Source organism: Taeniopygia guttata, chromosome 12, assembly GCF_048771995.1.
Source record: "Taeniopygia guttata chromosome 12, bTaeGut7.mat, whole genome shotgun sequence".
Classification (NCBI taxonomy): Eukaryota; Metazoa; Chordata; class Aves; order Passeriformes; family Estrildidae; genus Taeniopygia; species Taeniopygia guttata.
The window spans coordinates 9,492,456-9,509,488 of NC_133037.1; the positions used below are offsets into that span (position 1 = coordinate 9,492,456).

The following is a 17,033-nucleotide window of genomic DNA, read 5'->3' on the forward strand; positions in this document are numbered from 1 at the left end:
GAGCTATGTAATTAGGCATGTTATAGGGCAACTCTTCATTCTGCTGGAGCATCTGGTATTGGCTGTGTTTGGAAATGAGGTTGAGGCCAGGTGGGATGCTCCTGTGTGTCATCCTGAGCATTGTCTTCCCCCAGGACCACAGATCCATGAGGCTCACCCAGCCTGGAGCACAGTCATAGTAGAGATTCACTCCCAGCTCATGGGAGGCAAGGGGAGATTTTGGTAGTGTTGGGGAATCAGTTGTCCCTGGTTCCCAGTGTTACCCCATGGTAAGACACTTCCAGCAGTGCTTTTCTCCTTTTGACAAAACCAAAACGTGACATGCCAAGGGAAAGATGATGAGGTTGCCCATTTCTTGTCCTCAGCATCAGCACTTGCTGATACGAATTTTCTGAAAATAACCTGTAAATAATATGGAGAATTTTAGATGTTCCTACTGAGTGATGTGTTAAAAATGAGCTGTCTTCACATTTGACTCACTACATTAAAAATTCCCAGTAAACATGTTGATTTTTCATGTGCTGGTCTGGCACACGCAGAGGATACACAGCATAACCTGAGCCAGGGAAGAGGATGCTCTATTACAAACACTCGTTTGCTGCTCTTTGGAGAAACATGAGTGCTGTCTGTATTACAGTGCCTGTGTTTCCTTCCACATCCAAGAGCGAGGTACTGTCATGGGGTTGGTTTTATGCCAGTCACCAAAGCAGTTCTCCTGTGATGATTGTGTCAGGTAAATAAAGTTCAGTCTGTGTTGTCTGCCCAGGCTAAGAAAAACCTGCCCAGGAGACCCAGAGCAGAATTGCTGTAGGTCTGCACACATCCCATGACTGCTCCCATCCTGGCATTCCTGTACATCACCTCCTTACTCTGCTGCATTGAAACCTGCTTCTTCTCTTTCTGCCTCTCCAGATGACACTTCACAAAGACCCCGAGAGCGAAGACTTTGGATTCAGTTTGTCGGATGGCCTGTTAGAAAAAGGTGTCTATGTAAATATGGTCCGTCCGGATGGGCCAGCAGATCAGTGTGGCCTCAAGCCATATGACAGAGTGCTTCAGGTAATAAATGCAAAATGCAGTTCTGGAGGCTGGGACGGAGTGAATGAGTGGCTGAGAGGAAGAGAGAAGTGAGACCCATCCATGGCAGCACTGTCTATAATGAAAGGTAATAGTTAGCCAACTAGGTGAGCTCTTAGCCACCAACACTCAATGGGACCTGTGTTTTATAATAAGAAATCACTAGGTAGTACCTTCAGGTGGTACCCCAGGTGGAACTCCTCGGTTACACTGGTCCAGGGCACAGCCTGTTCTGGCACTGGCCTTTTTGAGCCTGGACAGCTCAAAACAAGCAAAAAGCTGTGTTGCTTCCTTTCCTCACCCTCAATCTTACTCCTAGTTTTTGGATGAACCAGACTGTATTGACCAATATGTGTTCCTGTGAAGCCCCTTGTGGAATTAAGTGAAGTTCATGAAGTTCTGTGCATGCCTTTGACAACTAGAAAAGTTTTCTAGGAAACACATCCTTCAAGCAAGGTATTTTTAATGGATATTTTTCTTTGAAAAATGCTTCATCTGAAAAAGCTGATGCAGAAACAGAATAAAAACTCTGGTCAAAATCGCAGTCTGTAATAAATGTGCCCTGGGCATATCAACTACTGGAGGGACAGAAAAAGCCTGGTGAGTTTTGGAGATTGGAGTGAAGCTCTGTGTGGATGAAAACCAACTATTTTAGCTTTGAGCAACTCAAACAGCAACTGAAGGAAGTGCAACCTCTGTGGAAAAATTGCTACCATTTGGAAATGCAGATATTGTCACCATATTTGGAAACACTCAGATGTTTAGTTTTGCTAATTTCTAGGTGGGGGTTCTTAGCAGTCGGATTAGAGCCAATACTTTATGTACATCAGGTAACTGGAGGACTGGCAGCACTGTGGGGAACCTTGTTTAAGCTTGTTATGGTCTCTCGCCAGTTGGCTGCTATACAATTATTTCTTCTCAGCTTCAAATAAAAGGTGGTGCAAGAATGAACAAGAAGCTAATTAGGCTCTGGGCTGCCTTTCTGTTCAGTGTTGGATGTGCTGCTTTTTGCAAGTGCCAAGTGCTCTGGGAGGTGTGCCCAAAATCCTAAACAGAGCGGCATGGAGACTTTGGACACCCTTTTTCCACACGCTGTGCCGCACAGCTCACACCTACGGGCACACGAGGCGACTCCCATCGCGTTGTCATGTGGAGTTGGGAATGAGGGGTTGCAGACGTGCTCTAGGGGACTCCCCTCAAGAAGTGCAGAGCTGCATTGCTGAGGATGCTGCACAGTGCTGCTAATTGTGGGCATGATGATGTGCCTGAAGGCCAGTGAAACACCTCGTCCCTGCTGTCACAGACCCTCTGCCTCTTGGCTGCATGGATTAACTGGAGCATGGCATTGCACTAGTGGCACTTCTGCACTGGAGCTGCCTGGCTGGCACAGAGCAGGGGCAGAGCAAGCCTATGGTTTATCTCTCCTTGTCCACAAGTGGGCTAGAAATTGTCCCTCTGCTGTAAGGGGCAGTACTGGGGTCTCTGTGCGGACACTGGCTGGGGTGGGGGGACACTGCTGCTTTCACAGACCCAGCACTGTGGGCATGCATCAATTCTGGAAAGGGGATTAGGATGGAAGGGTTGTATGGAGCCAAATACCCAGCCCTCACCCAAAGAAGGAAGCAACACCTGGCCTCAAAAGTTATGTTCACTCCAAAGGTGTATGGGAAATTCCTTTTCCCCTTCCCCACTTCCCATCCCTGTGCTGTTTGCCAGCCTGTTCTGTCCCAGAGCTGTCATGGCACCAAACCCAAGTGTTCTGGTAGCTGTAGATGAGAGAGCTGGGGTGGTTTCTCCAGATGACCCAGCCTAGAAATGTGCTTGAAGGTTGGCAGGAGCCAGCAGAAACTGTTTTCATTGTTGAATCCTACAGAGAATTTGCAGCTGCCTCCTGAACCCACATGAAATGCATCCAGGCTCTGTGAAATGAAGGCTATAAATGGGGAGAGGGGAAGAAGAAACTGTTTGGTATAGTCTGGGTTTACCTCTGGCTGAGTTGGAAAATGGTTGCCAGAAGCCTCAGGCCTTTATTTGTTTTCTATGTGCTGGATACTTGGCACCACAAATTTAAGGCCAGTAAAAGCCATTATGGAAAAAAAATAATGGAAAATGGCAACATTTTCTTCTACAGGCTTGAACAGGAGAAGTGGTTTTGAGCCTTGCAGTGTTTAATACTCATAATACTGCCCTAGGCACTGAGGGTCATGGTTAATTCCTGGTCCAGACCTTTTCCCCCTTCCTTTATCAGTTACTGCATCATTCCTCAGCTAAGCATGGATGCTCATTCTGAAGGGGTGCTTCTGCTCTTCTTCATTGTGAACCTGGAATCAGGGACCCCCAAGAGTTGTGTATTTTTTCCAGCTGGGGTTTAGCACTAACCTTGCATTTGCTGACTAACAAACATGATCTTTCTGTTGTTCCTTCCCATGGCATGTCCTAAATCCATCCTGGCAGGTAAACCGCATCCGAACGAGAGACTTTGACTGCTGTCTGGCCGTTCCCTTGATTTCAGAGGCTGGAGATAAGCTGGACCTGGTGATTAGCAGGAACCCCTTGGCACTGGCTGCCAATGCTCCCTCGGAGGGGAACAGAGAGCTCCCGGCACAGGTGCCCCACAGCGCCGAGGTCAAGGCGAGTGTTCAAACACTCTGAGCAGCAGGAGCAGAGCAGATGATGCCTCTGCTGAGCTCTTGTGGTATTTGGGGTGTTATTCCTGATTTTTTGCACTGGTATTTGTAAATGCTCTGTGTACAATAACCTGCAAGTGGGGAGGTGGGTCTTCAGTGAGCCTGTAGACTGCCAAATATTGCTGGGAAGGTCAGAGCTGGGTGTGTGTCTGGGGCTGTGGCAGCGATGGCAGCAAACTGATGACAGGAGGAAGGAGCATCCACAGCCATCCTCCATGGCAGGGCAGCTCCCTGTGGTTCTGCCATCAAGTGTGCAGGGTCCTGCTTCTGACATCCTCCTCATCCTGAAAGGCCTTGGCCATCCTACAAACACACATGGTGCTATTATATTCTTTGTTTGCTCAGTTAATCACATACAGCAAGACTGAAATGCCTTTCCTTTTATGTTGTGCCCAGTTCCATCCTTTCAACACTCCTAGCAAATCAATTCCTGCAGCCCCTTGCACTGCCAGTGCAGGGCTGTGGAGAGAGCCTGTTAAAAGACACTTCAAAATGTGCTTGAGAGTGGCTAAATGCAATTCTTGTGCAGAAATTGGTATTTCCAGCTGTCTCCTGCCAGCCCTATCCACACTCCCCACTATGTCTGGCTCACCCTGTAGTGGGATTAGGCACCTTGTGTGGCTGATTCCCACGAGCAGTGCTGTTACCTGTGCTCAGTAGTGACTACAGAGTAGAGGCCATACCCAAGGCTAAAGGCCTTGAGTATCTGCCTGAATGCCCCCGTTTGTCTGAGCTTTACAGAGATGTCTTGCTTGCAAACTTGGCCTGTGCCTGGAAGTAAATAGAATAGTGCAATTCCCAGGGCTGCCCCTGATGTTTTGGATCAATGAAACCTTGCTGTCTCCCTGAGGCAGAGGAATGACAAGCCCTTGGTTGGGTGGGGGTTGTGTCCTGTGTCCCCGTGTGCCCCTTTGCCTGTTGCTGGCCTCTTGTAGCCCTGTGGCCGCTCCCCTCGTGCCCCAGAGCCCCTGGCCCCACATGGCAGAGGGGCTGTGAGGTTTGCATTGCCTGCCTGGTGTCCCACATTGCACTTTATGATCGTGTCCGTGTCCATGTCCTGGGGCCGGCTCTGCTTTCCCTGGGAAGGTCAGGGCCATGGAGTCCAAGCGCTCGCTCGGTCAGACACGGCAGCTCCAGAGCCCACTGCCCCCATTCCCTGCTTGCCCTTGCAGTTCCTCCATCCCCACCTGCACACCAGGGCTGTGTGGAGGGAGCTGGGCGGGTGTACAGCACGTGTGTGTTGCTCTGCTGAGCCAAGACTTGTCCTCGCTGTCTGTGTGCCAGCCCCTGTGCAGCACAAACGTATCTGGGTGTTTCTTCCAGGCACGGCCCCATCCAGCTCTTTGTCGTTGTAGCCATTTTCTCTTTGAGTATGCAATATCCCATACCATTGCTGCCACAGCTAGATAACGTGCCATAATTGATACTGTGGAGCATTGACAGTGCAGCCTAAAGTGTTTTTATATGCAATATCCTGAGCAGTGGAAGCTCACTGGGGCTTCTCATAGGTTTTTAATGAAGACTTTTATTAAAGGCTTAAAAAAAAAAAAAAAAAAAGGAGGAAGAAAAACTTGGTCCTTGTATCCCTTCCTATGCATTTTGAATGATATGAAGATGAAATGCATTACTTAAATGTGTATTTTTATCCATATATTAGAGTGTATTCCTTGTAAAGTATTTTTATATGCTAATTTTCTTATGTATCTATGAAAGCACAATATTTAAAAGTACAGCATTTCAAAGAATATTTTAGTCCTGTTTTGGACCTATTTGTAAATCTCTGTATTTAAATGGGATTGGAATGACCTTGACTTTTTTTAAAATTAAATAAAAGCAAATGAAATGCATTTTTTTTGGCTTGTGTTGCTTTCTGCTCGAGGATGATAGTGAGGCAATGCTTTGCTTCCAGCAATATTTTAACTTGCCACAGGATACTGTTTGTAAAACACCTTGGAGGACAAGGAGGAGGCCACTGTAAGGCTACCAGTGTTGTCCCTTGCCACCCACCATAAGCAGCAGGACTTGGGTTGCTCCCTTCCCTGTGCCCATGGAGACTATTTTGCTGTAGCTATTAACAGGAAGAGCTGGAGATGCTCATGCATGTGTTTCCAGCACTGCCTGCAGCTTTTCCACACTGGGAATCTTGGCTTAAAGCTGGGCTGCTCCGTGACGAAACACTGACGCAGCAAAGCCCGTGGCAGCCGTGGCGTGGCAGCATTTGCAAAGCTGAGGTTAATCCCTGGAGATGGGTTGGAAAACTCCTGGAGAATGATGTGCTGGCAGGAGATGTCCCATCTGGTGCTCAGAACCCTGCAGCTCCAGCGGGGCGCCTTGGGGATCTGCACTGTGGTAGCCAAATTACCCCACCTCTGAAACCAGACATCCCAAGAAATGACTGCCATGAACCCAGGACACAGCTCTTGCGTCCATGCATGGAGGATTTCTTCCCTCTGCTCCCAGGGTGGGCAGCACAGGCTGGAATGTTCCCTGGATAAGGCCATAGGGAATCTCTGCTCACCAGCAGAGAGAGGGTGAGCTGGGTTTTACAGCCCTTCATGGCCAATGGGTAATGCAGGAATTTTCAGAGACTGATCAGGGTGTAGGAATCCTCCTACTTAGTCTGGGGAATCATTGCCACATAAACAACACTTTTCTGCCATCTCTGGCTGCCCTCCTGGGGTGAATACTGAGGCCTTGCCAAAACCATGGAGCCAGCTGAGGCACCGGGGCTGCAGGAGGCTGAAGGAGCGCCCATGAAACATCAGCCTCGGGGCTCGCTGTGTGTCCAGGGGTCCTGTGTGTGTCCCAGGGAAAAGCTTTGAATGGAGCTGCTCCCTGGGATGTGCCTCAGTGGGCAGCACATCCCCCTGCTGATGTCACTTCTCATCCTATGGGCCTTGGCTGATGGGAGCAGCTGCAGCCCTGGGCAGGTGATGTCCACCAGGGCAGGTAGTCAAAACCCTTCAGCAGCAGCTTGTGGCACTTAGTGGCTTTTTAAATTACCTGCTTATTTATTTTGACCCGAGAAACACTGCAATTGCTGTCTGTGCTCTTAGGAGGCTGCTTAACCCAGGCAATGCAGGCTCCTCTGAGAAGAGAAACCCTGACAAAGTCCTCAGTCACATCCAGCAAAATAACCAACCAATCCAAAAAAACCCAACTAAAGACAGCTGTGGGACTGATCCAGGGCCTGGGGTGCTGGAGGCTCAGCAGTGATACTCAAAGGTTTTATTTTCATAAGGAGTAGCCACCTACGTGCTGTTTTTTCTTTCCGTATTTCAAATCAGGACTCCAAGAATGGACACTCTGGTTTAGCCTCCATCTGTTTGACTGAAGAGGCCAAAGAGGTCAGTGAGGTTGAAAAAAACAGTCCCATTCACCAGAAAAATAAATGTTGGAGTGGGTTTTTTTACCTTTCTTTTTCTTCCTACTGGGCTTTTCTGACATATTTGAACTCTCACAGTAGTGGTGCCATGCATGGGCTGGGCACTGGCTGGTGAGAAATGGTTTTGTTTTGCAACACTGGGGTTTTTTAATTTTGTTTTTTATCTCTTTGATGTATTTTTTGTCATTTTTTTTCCCCTCACCCCCTTTTTCTTTTGCTACTTATTAACTTGTATCCCATGAATTTTTGCATTTTTACCCTTCTAAGTCTCTCCCCATCCCACAGAATGAGGGGGTGAGTGTGTGGCTGTGTGTGGGGCTGTGCTGCCAACCAGGGTGACACCATGGCAGATGTGAAGTTAGATAGTGATTATATTTTTATATATATATATATATATATATATATATATATAGTATTTTATAAGGGCTAAAAACCCCCACACCAACCCCAAAATAAGTAATAGCTTTAAAGGAAAAACTGAGCTACTCAAAGACCGAAAAAAACCCCATCCAAGAGCATAGCTGGTTTATAAAGGAAAGTTTTATTTTCATTTATAAGGTGATTACAAACTCATCTAAAAAAGCAAAGATGACTTAAAAATATCCATATACATTTTATTTATCTAAAAAGCAAAACAGAAACTGCAAATTACAAACATTTACCATATACACAAAGGCTAGGGGGTTTTAGGATTAAATTACACTCCAAGGTCTTTTTCAAATACAAATATTCCGTTTTGGAACACACAAAAAATGTTTTAAAATGTTTTAAAAATATTTTTAAGGTTTTTTTTCTTTAAAAAAAGTTAAGATGACATTTTTAAGGAGGCTATCATCGCCCTCGCCTCCTCGCTGCATGTGCTACTCATTATCACATTACTGTAGTCACAGTTGCTAGGAATTTAAATAATTTAAAAAAACACCACTGTTTTTTAGCCAAACACATCAAACAAGATGGGTCACCTCTTACTATGTGAAGTCCCTGGCAACATTATCAGGTAACAATCACAACATTACACTGGAGAAAAATAACATCCTATTGAACAACGAGCACTTCAGAACAGTACTGGGATGCTGCGATGCTGAGAGACCAGTGCTGGCTTCCAGGACAGGAGCAGGTCATGAACTAACTCAACTTGCCCCCTCAGGTTTTGTTTGTTTTATCAGCCTCTCAACATAATTTTGCCACTGTTAGGTTTTTTTTTTTTTTTTCCTTTATATATTGAAAAAAAATTCAACTCTTTCTAACATCTCAGCTGCAGAAGCAAGTACATTTAGGAACAGTGTGTATCGTGCTCACTGTGCTACAGGGCTGAAGCCTTCTCCCACAAATGCACACACACACACAGCACATGCACAGCTCCTTAGCATCATAGTTTTATTAATTTTTTTTTTAACAGCTATATTTTTCCCATTATTTCTTCTGATTCCTCAAGTCAGGCCACGTTTTCTCTGTGCTGCAAATGAGAAAGTGAGCAGCACCATCCCACTGTGCCCTGCAGAGCCACAGGGAACAAGACTCCCAGACTTGCCTCTTTAAAATTATCTTCAATTTACTTTACTCCTAAACTTGTGGTAATTAAATTCTGACACTTCTACTGATTATTTCAAATGAGGACACATCAGCAATACAAAAAGGCTGTGTCTGCCATTCAATTGCCCAACATTACGAGCAGGGTCAGGCTCTTTTCCAAGCACAAACCCTGTCACCAAAGTTTTCCATCTTTGATGGGGATGGGTGGGTGATTTGTTTTCCTAAAGTTTTCAACCTGCAAAGTTTTGAGCTTGTCCCTGTTTTCTGGTGAAATGGTGTCTCAAGCTATTTCTGCTCTTGTTTTAGGACATGGGTAAATTGAAATCACCAATTCCCAATGACAACTGGAAAAAAAAACCCACACAAAGAATGTGACTTTTTCTGTTTATTTTTCATAGAAACAAACAAATTGAGATTTTTTTTTTTTTCCTGGAGAAGCATTGTCCATGTACACGTTTCTTTTGGGCTGGCAGAAAAGAGCCACAGTCTGGTGGAGGGTGTGGGGCTGGTTATATTCAGGCAGTTTTCCAGTGGGTGCTGGTGCTGGTTATATTCAAGTCTCTCTTGAGCAATCTTTCCCATAGACTCAAATTGACTGCTAACACCACAAGAAAATTTTTGTGACCAAAATATGAAGCTCAGGGCACCTCTTTTGCACAAATTCAAGGGTTTCTTAAATGTCAAGTGTCACCAAATCAACTAAATACTTTGTTTCTTAAGCTTATCTTTGATTATAAGAAATAAAACAAGCTACCAGGGTCTGACAGTTCCTGACCTTTGCTCATGCAAATATACAAATACACAACTACACGTCAATCCTAACCACAAGGCTTTGGATGCTGATTTTGGAGAAAACAAGTCCAGGGCAGCTGCCTGAACCCACACCACACCCAACCTCCCATGCCAGGAGCCATGTGGTGCCTACAAGGAGCCAGGAGAGCTTACAAATCCAACCTTAAGGCTTCTTTGGAGGGGGCCATGGTCCAGGGCTTTGTTATTACTTTCCCTCTTCCGCCACCCCCATTTAGGAAAGACTGTTTGGACACCCTGGCAGGTTGGCTCTTTGCAGGCAAGTGGTGCCTAAACCTCCTCAATCCTCATCCTGAACAGCTTGGCAAGCTTTACACACATGATTTGCAGCCTAGGAATAGAAGCAATGTCCCCACTGTGTGCGTGCATATGAGGGTGGAAGATTTCATCTACTAGTCTACTTAAACACAGATTTATTTTTATTCTTTTTACTGAAAGTGAGCAACTTCCATTGAATCTCCTTGGAAATGATGTCAGGGTCATCTTTCTTCCAAGCGTACTTGAGCTGCTTAACTAACTTGTCCACTGCATTCAATGCACAGCTTATTTAACATTTTATATACATTATGCCTCCATGAGTGATCCTGCAGGGACCACAAGACATGGAAGCTAATAATCAGTTATTCAAAAGTGTTCAAATCCTTCTCCCACAGCTGGAAGTTTGCCAGTGATGCAACAAGTGGGAGCTTTGAACTCAAATGTGAAAGCACAACCTCAACAAAACAGAAAGTCTCCTTAGCAAATAAAAAACAGACCAGGAGGAGACTTGGAAAAGATCTATTGAATGGAGATGTCCATGTGCCTTCAGATCTACTTGAATGCTGAGCAAAAGTAGAGGAACCAGGAGCATCTGCAGGTGGGAAAGGAGGATGAACACAGGGTTGGGAACAGCTGCAGGAGGTGCTGTCCTGGTGGCGACAACAAAAGCTCTGCTGATGTTGTTGAGGTTTTCTTGGTGTTACAGCAACTGTAAGGCTGCACTATTTTTTTCCCCCCTTCTTTTTTCTCATTTCCTCCTCTCCTCAAGAACAGCAGTGAAAATCAATTTTGCTGAGCTGTTTCAGCAGATCATACCTAACTCCCCTCCACCCCTAATTCCAGGAGCTGTGCTGCTGCTGTGGGGTGGCCACCAGCACTGCTCTAGATGGCAAATACAGCTGCCAGGCTTTTGTATTTTCATTTACTACACAAGAACAAATCCATTGTGGACCTACTATCTCAAACTTGAAAGAGGACTTTTCTAAGTGTGTGGATCTGTTTGGACCAGATGAAAAGGAAAACTATAGATGAGAAGGAAAAATAGAATAATAACAACAACAACAATAAAAAATCAGTTCTATTTATGAAATCATACTGTTTAAACACTGAGATACAGACTACTGGTAAAGTCCCTTAGAATAGATACTGATTCAGAGAGATCATCACTAGTGATAGGTGAACTGAAAAGGTTTGGAAAATTGAGAAAAATAAGAAACAGATTAGAAAAAATTCATGGGGATATGTTCCCCTTTACATTTCTACTATCTCTTAATTTCAGTTCAGCTGGAAATAAATACTGCTGAAACTCTGCTGTTTTCAAGCCCAGAAGACCCCATGGATACAAGGGTACATGAAACATGAAAAGGTGTGCGTGTTGTCTTGGTTTATGCTGGCTTAAAACTCAGGGATCTGGTTCCAGGGATCTCATGCCAAAACTGCTCTGTTTTCCCAGCTCCAAACCCGTTCATCTATAACTAGTCATGATGCTTTAACACAGAGTTCCTCACTTACACAAAACAGGTAAAATACATCATAAGAGTATTACTTGAACAAGTAAATATTGGAAATAAATCAGTTGTCTTTGCAGTCAAAATAGGTAGAAAACACAAACTTTTTTTAAAAATTATGTTTTAATAAATTTGGCAGAGGATCATATTGAAATGCAAATTAATCACCAAGAAAAGTTTAGAAATCTGATAAAATTGTTAGGTAAAAACCCCAAACTGTAAAAATGCAAATGTGCTCACTGGAGCTCAAACCCCAGATAAAACAAGAAGAATTAAGTACATTTTTTTTTTGGTTTTTTTTTTGGTCGGGGGAGGGAGGAGAGGAGAGGGGAACTGTTTTCCAGAAGCAATGATTTCTTGGCTCTTGGTGAGCCCCAGCCCTTGCTTGCAGTTGTGCTGAAGAGCACAGCAGGGCCAGGGAAGCTGACACAGAGAATCTTCAATGAGGTTGTTGCATATGTGCGAGACCTTTTCACTTGGAACATGGAAGCGACTGATTTGAATGGCACAGTTTGTACTGAAATGGGGCTGGGTTCTATTCTCTGGTAGTTTTATTTTCAAAGGTGTAGTATTTATCCCTCTGGTTCTTCCCACTAAGACACTCTCCACAACATGGGAGATGCCTAAACACCCAGCTGACTTGCTGGTGACATCTTTGATGTAAAAAAAAAACCATTTTTTTTCCCTAACTAAACTTGTCTCAGCTCTATAGCACAAAAGTAATGTGCAAACTATATAATCTCAAACACAGTTGTATGACAATGTGTATATATATATAAAAGAAATAAATCAAGCATCAGTGTTTCATCTGCACTCACAAAAACCATTAATTTAGACCCCCCTAAACTTTTGCTTCCTCTTCACCCGTGTCTGTTTACTGCAGACACTGACTGTAACTCAAAAATGAGAGTCCAAGCTGCAGCCCGCTAAGAGAGTGGTTTTGGTTACATTTCCTTGCCTTTGATTGTTAAAAAAAATAAATTTGCCGTATGCATATTTTTGGGCACATTTGATGACACCGACTGGCTCTCAGAATTCCTCCTGTAACCTTGGGTGGTTTTTACTACTGGCCCAGCAGGTGTCATTTTGATATTTGCCATCTCCAGCTGCGCAAAAGTTTCCTTCAGAACTCTCATAATACAGCAACCAGAAAAAAGAAAACACAATTCTACCATGGCAGGTTTTTTGGCTGCAACTCTGCTCTCTGTTGTAAAAGTATCAATGAATTCAAACTAGAAGGATTTGGAAGTTATGGATGCAGCGATGTTTTTCTCTAATAATTAAGAATTAGTTTGGTCCATCTCTTAGTTTTAAAACTCCCCATTACAGGAAAACCAATAAGTTAAGAAATGTTTGTGCTGCTGTGGCCAGTTAGCACATGGGCAAGAAAAAAGGAAATAAAGCTACTATATAGGAATGTTAAGAACTGTTTATGTTCCTGTTTAAATAAGTGACAACCTCTGCCTTGACAGACTAAGCTTACAACAGAATAAGCAGATAAAAACTCTGCTTTTATCAAACATTTCTTCTAAATACCTTTGGATAGACTACCTGCGGTAGCATAAGAAAAAAACCTCTCTCCCTCTAATACAATGCCCAGATGACAAGGCTGAGTTTTGCCAGAGAACCCGTTCCCAGCACAACCTGCTCAATTAAAAAAAAAAAAAAAAAAAAGAAAAAAAAAAAGAGGAAAATGAGAAAAAGGCTTTTGTCTATGTTTTGGAAAGTTTTCAGGGATCCAATTCCCCACAGAAACATTCACCTGCACTACATGAAGTGGAACCCCCATTTCTATATTTCTTGTAGGGATTTCTCTTCACTTCCCAGTCTCACCTGGAATGGTACCCAATTTCTTCTGACCAACACAAAATATTTCAGTATTGCATGTTCCCTTTGCTTTAATTTAAATTCCAAAGCGCCCTGTCTCTTCAGCAGATAAGAATCATAAATATGTTTGCCACCCTCCAGTCCCCCTAAAAATAAAATAAAATAGAATAAAATAAAGTAAAATAAAATAAAATAATGGGTTAATCTAATAATGAACAAGGAGACTGGGGCCTCTAGGTCCATTACTGCTATTTAGTAACATAGGACAAGGGACTCACTTAGTCCTTTTGTCTGTTCCTCCAACAGCAATGATCTCCCCCAAAAAATAAATAAATAAAGCAAATCCTGGTTACTGAACTTGGAAAAGCATTTTTGAGATACATGGATGAAAAGCACCTGTTTGCTGTGTGATATTATTATCATCATTACTATTATTATTAGCAACATGTCTGTTATCAATACCAGTTACACCAGGTGTGCGTTTTGTTACACCAGGTGTGTGTTTTGTTACACCAGGCTTTGTTCCTCCTGTCAGGGATGAACTGGTTTGTGTTCACCTCTGGGCAGTCAGAGTCCAGAAGTGATTCCTTTGTTTTCCTGCCTAAACCAAAGTCCAGATGAGGAAGCAAACACCTGAAGCATCCAGAAAGCAGGTGCTGCTTTTCCCCTCTCGGCTGCTCTGTGCTCATCCCTGCTGCCCTGGGGACAGGCTGCCCTCCCAGTTTGCAGAATTCAAGTTTACACCAGTGCCACCACACCAAAATACGGTTTGCTGGAAAACTCAGGAGCAGGTACTCAACCTCCGTGCTCACACACACACAGACAGCAGGCATTTAAGTTAAAAAAAAAAAAAACCAACTCAAAAATTTTAAAAAAACAACAAAAAAAGACTGAACCATGCCAAATCCTGCATATGCCTTCCTCACATTCTCCTCAGTCAGTGTGACAGGGTCCCAGTGCTGTCCCTGGGAGGTACAGCCACAAGACTGTTCACACCCAGCTTCTCTGCATCCCTTGCAAACTCTCCACTCCAGCTATTTGCCTATATCCTTATCCAGGGACTGCACTAAACAAAGCTCTACCCACTCCCTAAAGTGACCCTGACACCTGTCGTTTACCACAGTTGAACCAGAGGGTGGAAATACTACACCTTTGAAAATTCTCTTGAAACAGCATTTTTAAAAAAAATGTATCTCTCAACAGAGCTCCTTTTGTGTGTTCTGTAGGTTACCCTGCTCCCAACCATACCAGCACCTAAAATTGCTTTCTGAGACTTGAATGTATTGCTGGTAAGACAATCAATTCAAGTGGTAAAGTGTATAATATTTAGAGATAAAGATATATATATTTAAAAAAACCCAATAATAGTAAATTCTTGTAATATGTCTAGTCTGATATGAAAGCTCTCCCTCTACAGAGAGACGTCTGCTGTGATTACCTTACAAAATATTAAAAAAAAAAAAACACACACACAAAAAATAACTTTCTCTGTGAGAAATAAAAATAAATCCTAGTGCAAATATAAAGCTCTGTAAACCTGGTCCTATGAGAATCTATGGTTAGTAAACGGCAGTTAAAGCAGGTTTATCCTCTCACAGAGAGAGCTCACATCATGGTTTCCACAATGATATGAGTTGGCTTGATCAATCCGCCATTCGAAGTTCCATTGGGGCAGAAGGGGGTGCCACTCTCCGTTTCTTTGGACCACCGATTCACCTCCTTGGGGGCAGCCACTGCCTTTATCCTCTGCAAGAGAGAAGGAGAGCAGAGGTGAGATGAGCAGAAAATCTCTGAGGAAAGCAGAGGTGAGATGAGCAGAAAACCTCTGAGGAAAGCAGAGGTGAGATGAGCAGAAATCTCTGTGGAGAGCAGAGGTGAGATGAGCAGAAAACCTCTGAGGAAAGCAGAGGTGAGATGAGCAGAAAACCTCTGTGGAGAGCAGAGGTGAGATGAGCAGAAATCTCTGTGGAGAGCAGAGGTGAGATGAGCAGAAGGCCCATCTGTGCTCTGTGCCTCCACATGTGGGACACAGCATTCCAAGGACAGGGATGGTGGCTGTGGGAGATGTGTGCCTGTGGCTCTGTAAGGATGTGGGGATCTGTGCAGCCTTCAACTCCTGCTCAGCTGCAGAGCCTGATTTGAGGCAGGGAAGTCAGACAGGAGAGAAGTCCAGGCATTATCCAGCGTCCTGCACATTGGGCTTTCAGTGCTGCAAATGATGTGCGTCCTCCTTCCTCATTTAGAAACAGCTCTGCCTCTCAGCCCAGCCTGCACTGCCAAGTGGCAACTTCTGTCCTACATCTCAGCTCACAAAGGAAGAATTGAATGGCATCTGACCAGTGTTTACTCTCCTTCCTTTCCTAACATGGTCTTTGAGCAGTGTTTTGGCTACTTTTAGACTTGTCTCTCATGGTGACAATGGTGACAATGTAGGCAGGAAAATTAACACTTATGCCCTGGCCACAGCTGAAAAAGGCCATTAACACTTGGACGAAAACAAATGCAAGTGCCTGTGCTCTGAGAAATGTTTGGGTTTGGTATTTTTTTAAATCCTATTCTCTTTTTTCCTAACCCAAAGTGTCCCAGTTTCTTTTCCAAGAATACCCTGAGCTGCATTTAAGATCAACTTGTTAGGCAAAAACAAAACTAATCTGAAAACTTTGAAGAGAATTGCTAAGTTTCATGCTTGCACAGCCTCTAAAAACTTTCCACTGCGAGAAAAAAAAATTACAGGAGCCCAGACTGAACTGCAAAGTGCAAGAGATTTCCTGCAAATCCAAACCTGAGGGAATCTGCACTGTCAAGTCTTAACCAGACACAAAGTTTTCCAAATACCAGGGCAATCTGGATCCAGTATCAGTTTGAAATAAAATAAACACAAATTTAAAAAGCTAAAAAGTGAAGCCTTCTGTCAAGAGGGTTTGACTTTTACTTAGTCCCTCACAGTGAAGGGCATGCCTAAGAGCCACATAATCCACAGGTGTATCTGAATTTCCTTGAAATTCAATGAGTTTTCACACAACTGGGTTTGACCCAGGTCTCTCTCTCTTTATCTTGCTTCCCCAGCAATTTTCAGGATGGTGCTTCTGTGACCCTGGGGGCTGGAGAAGAGAAACCTGAGACTCAGAAACACCCCAGTCCTTGAATGTTTGTCTGCACGTGGAGGTAATGATTTGCCAAGCTGGAAGCTGCACAAGTGGGACATGAGTAAAATCACTTGGTGTTCATCTGAGGACAGAAGGCTTTGTGTTCTCTTTCTAATGTTTGCCCAGAGGACAGGTGATCTTTAGAAGTCTTATTTGCCTTACCTGTGAAAGGTGGCAGTTTTCCAAGCATTACTTTGTGCAAAACACAACAAGTTAAAGCTCCCTTTCTCCTCTAGACAGACCATTGGTTGTTCTTACCTCAATGAGTGACCCATCTGACCGAATGATGCGGATGACCATCACCATAGGGATGCAGATCATGGAGGAAAGGGCAAGAACCCAGCCCAGGCCAATTGCCCAGTCTGGGTATGTGTAGACCTTGTTGTAGGTCAGTGGTTTATACTTGGCCAAAGAAAAGATAAAGCACCCCTGTGGATGAGAAAGGAAAATAAAATGAGGCTCAAAGAAATGCTTAAAGCAGTAGGGCTGTGGTGCAACCACTGGCCCTGAGGAAGACAGGCAGTGAAAGGAAGGGCTGATGGATACCATATGTATTTTAAATAAATGGGGGAATTGTTCTTCCATTTCAATCATTGGAAGAGCATCTGCATCTGCTTATAGCATCTGCTGTGTGATGACAGAGTGCTATGAGATGGTGCTGAACAGCTGCAGTACACTGCCAATTCTTCTTCGGGGCTCAACTATTTGCTGTACACTGCAAGATTACCAGGATGTTCTTTCCACCCAATGAAATACTTCAATCCAAGGTCTGCCTCAGACTGCTGAAGTCTTTTTTTACAAC

At 44.0% G+C, this 17,033-nt stretch overlaps 2 protein-coding genes across 19 annotated transcripts in view; one reads left to right on the plus strand and one right to left on the minus strand.

Annotated features, from left to right (window-relative positions):
* GRIP2 (glutamate receptor interacting protein 2) overlaps positions 1-5,611 on the plus strand; it is a 247,055-nt gene extending 241,444 nt beyond the window's left edge. For all 4 annotated transcript variants that reach the window (XM_030282773.4, XM_072935061.1, XM_030282772.4 and 1 more), the window contains exons 23-24: positions 913-1,059; positions 3,532-5,611. In XM_030282773.4, the coding sequence (XP_030138633.4) occupies positions 913-1,059; positions 3,532-3,729 (345 nt within the window). In that variant the 3' untranslated portion in view covers positions 3,730-5,611. The remainder of the gene's footprint in view (positions 1-912; positions 1,060-3,531) is intronic.
* Positions 5,612-7,671: 2,060 nt separating this feature from the next.
* The window catches only part of SLC6A6 (solute carrier family 6 member 6), a 93,746-nt gene continuing 84,384 nt past the window's right edge, over positions 7,672-17,033 (minus strand). For all 15 annotated transcript variants that reach the window (XM_012572728.5, XM_030283290.4, XM_041718846.2 and 12 more), the window contains 2 exons: positions 16,490-16,660; positions 7,672-14,831 (listed from right to left, as the gene is read on the minus strand). In XM_012572728.5, coding sequence (XP_012428182.1) covers positions 14,691-14,831; positions 16,490-16,660 — 312 coding nt within the window. In that variant the 3' untranslated portion in view covers positions 7,672-14,690. The remainder of the gene's footprint in view (positions 14,832-16,489; positions 16,661-17,033) is intronic.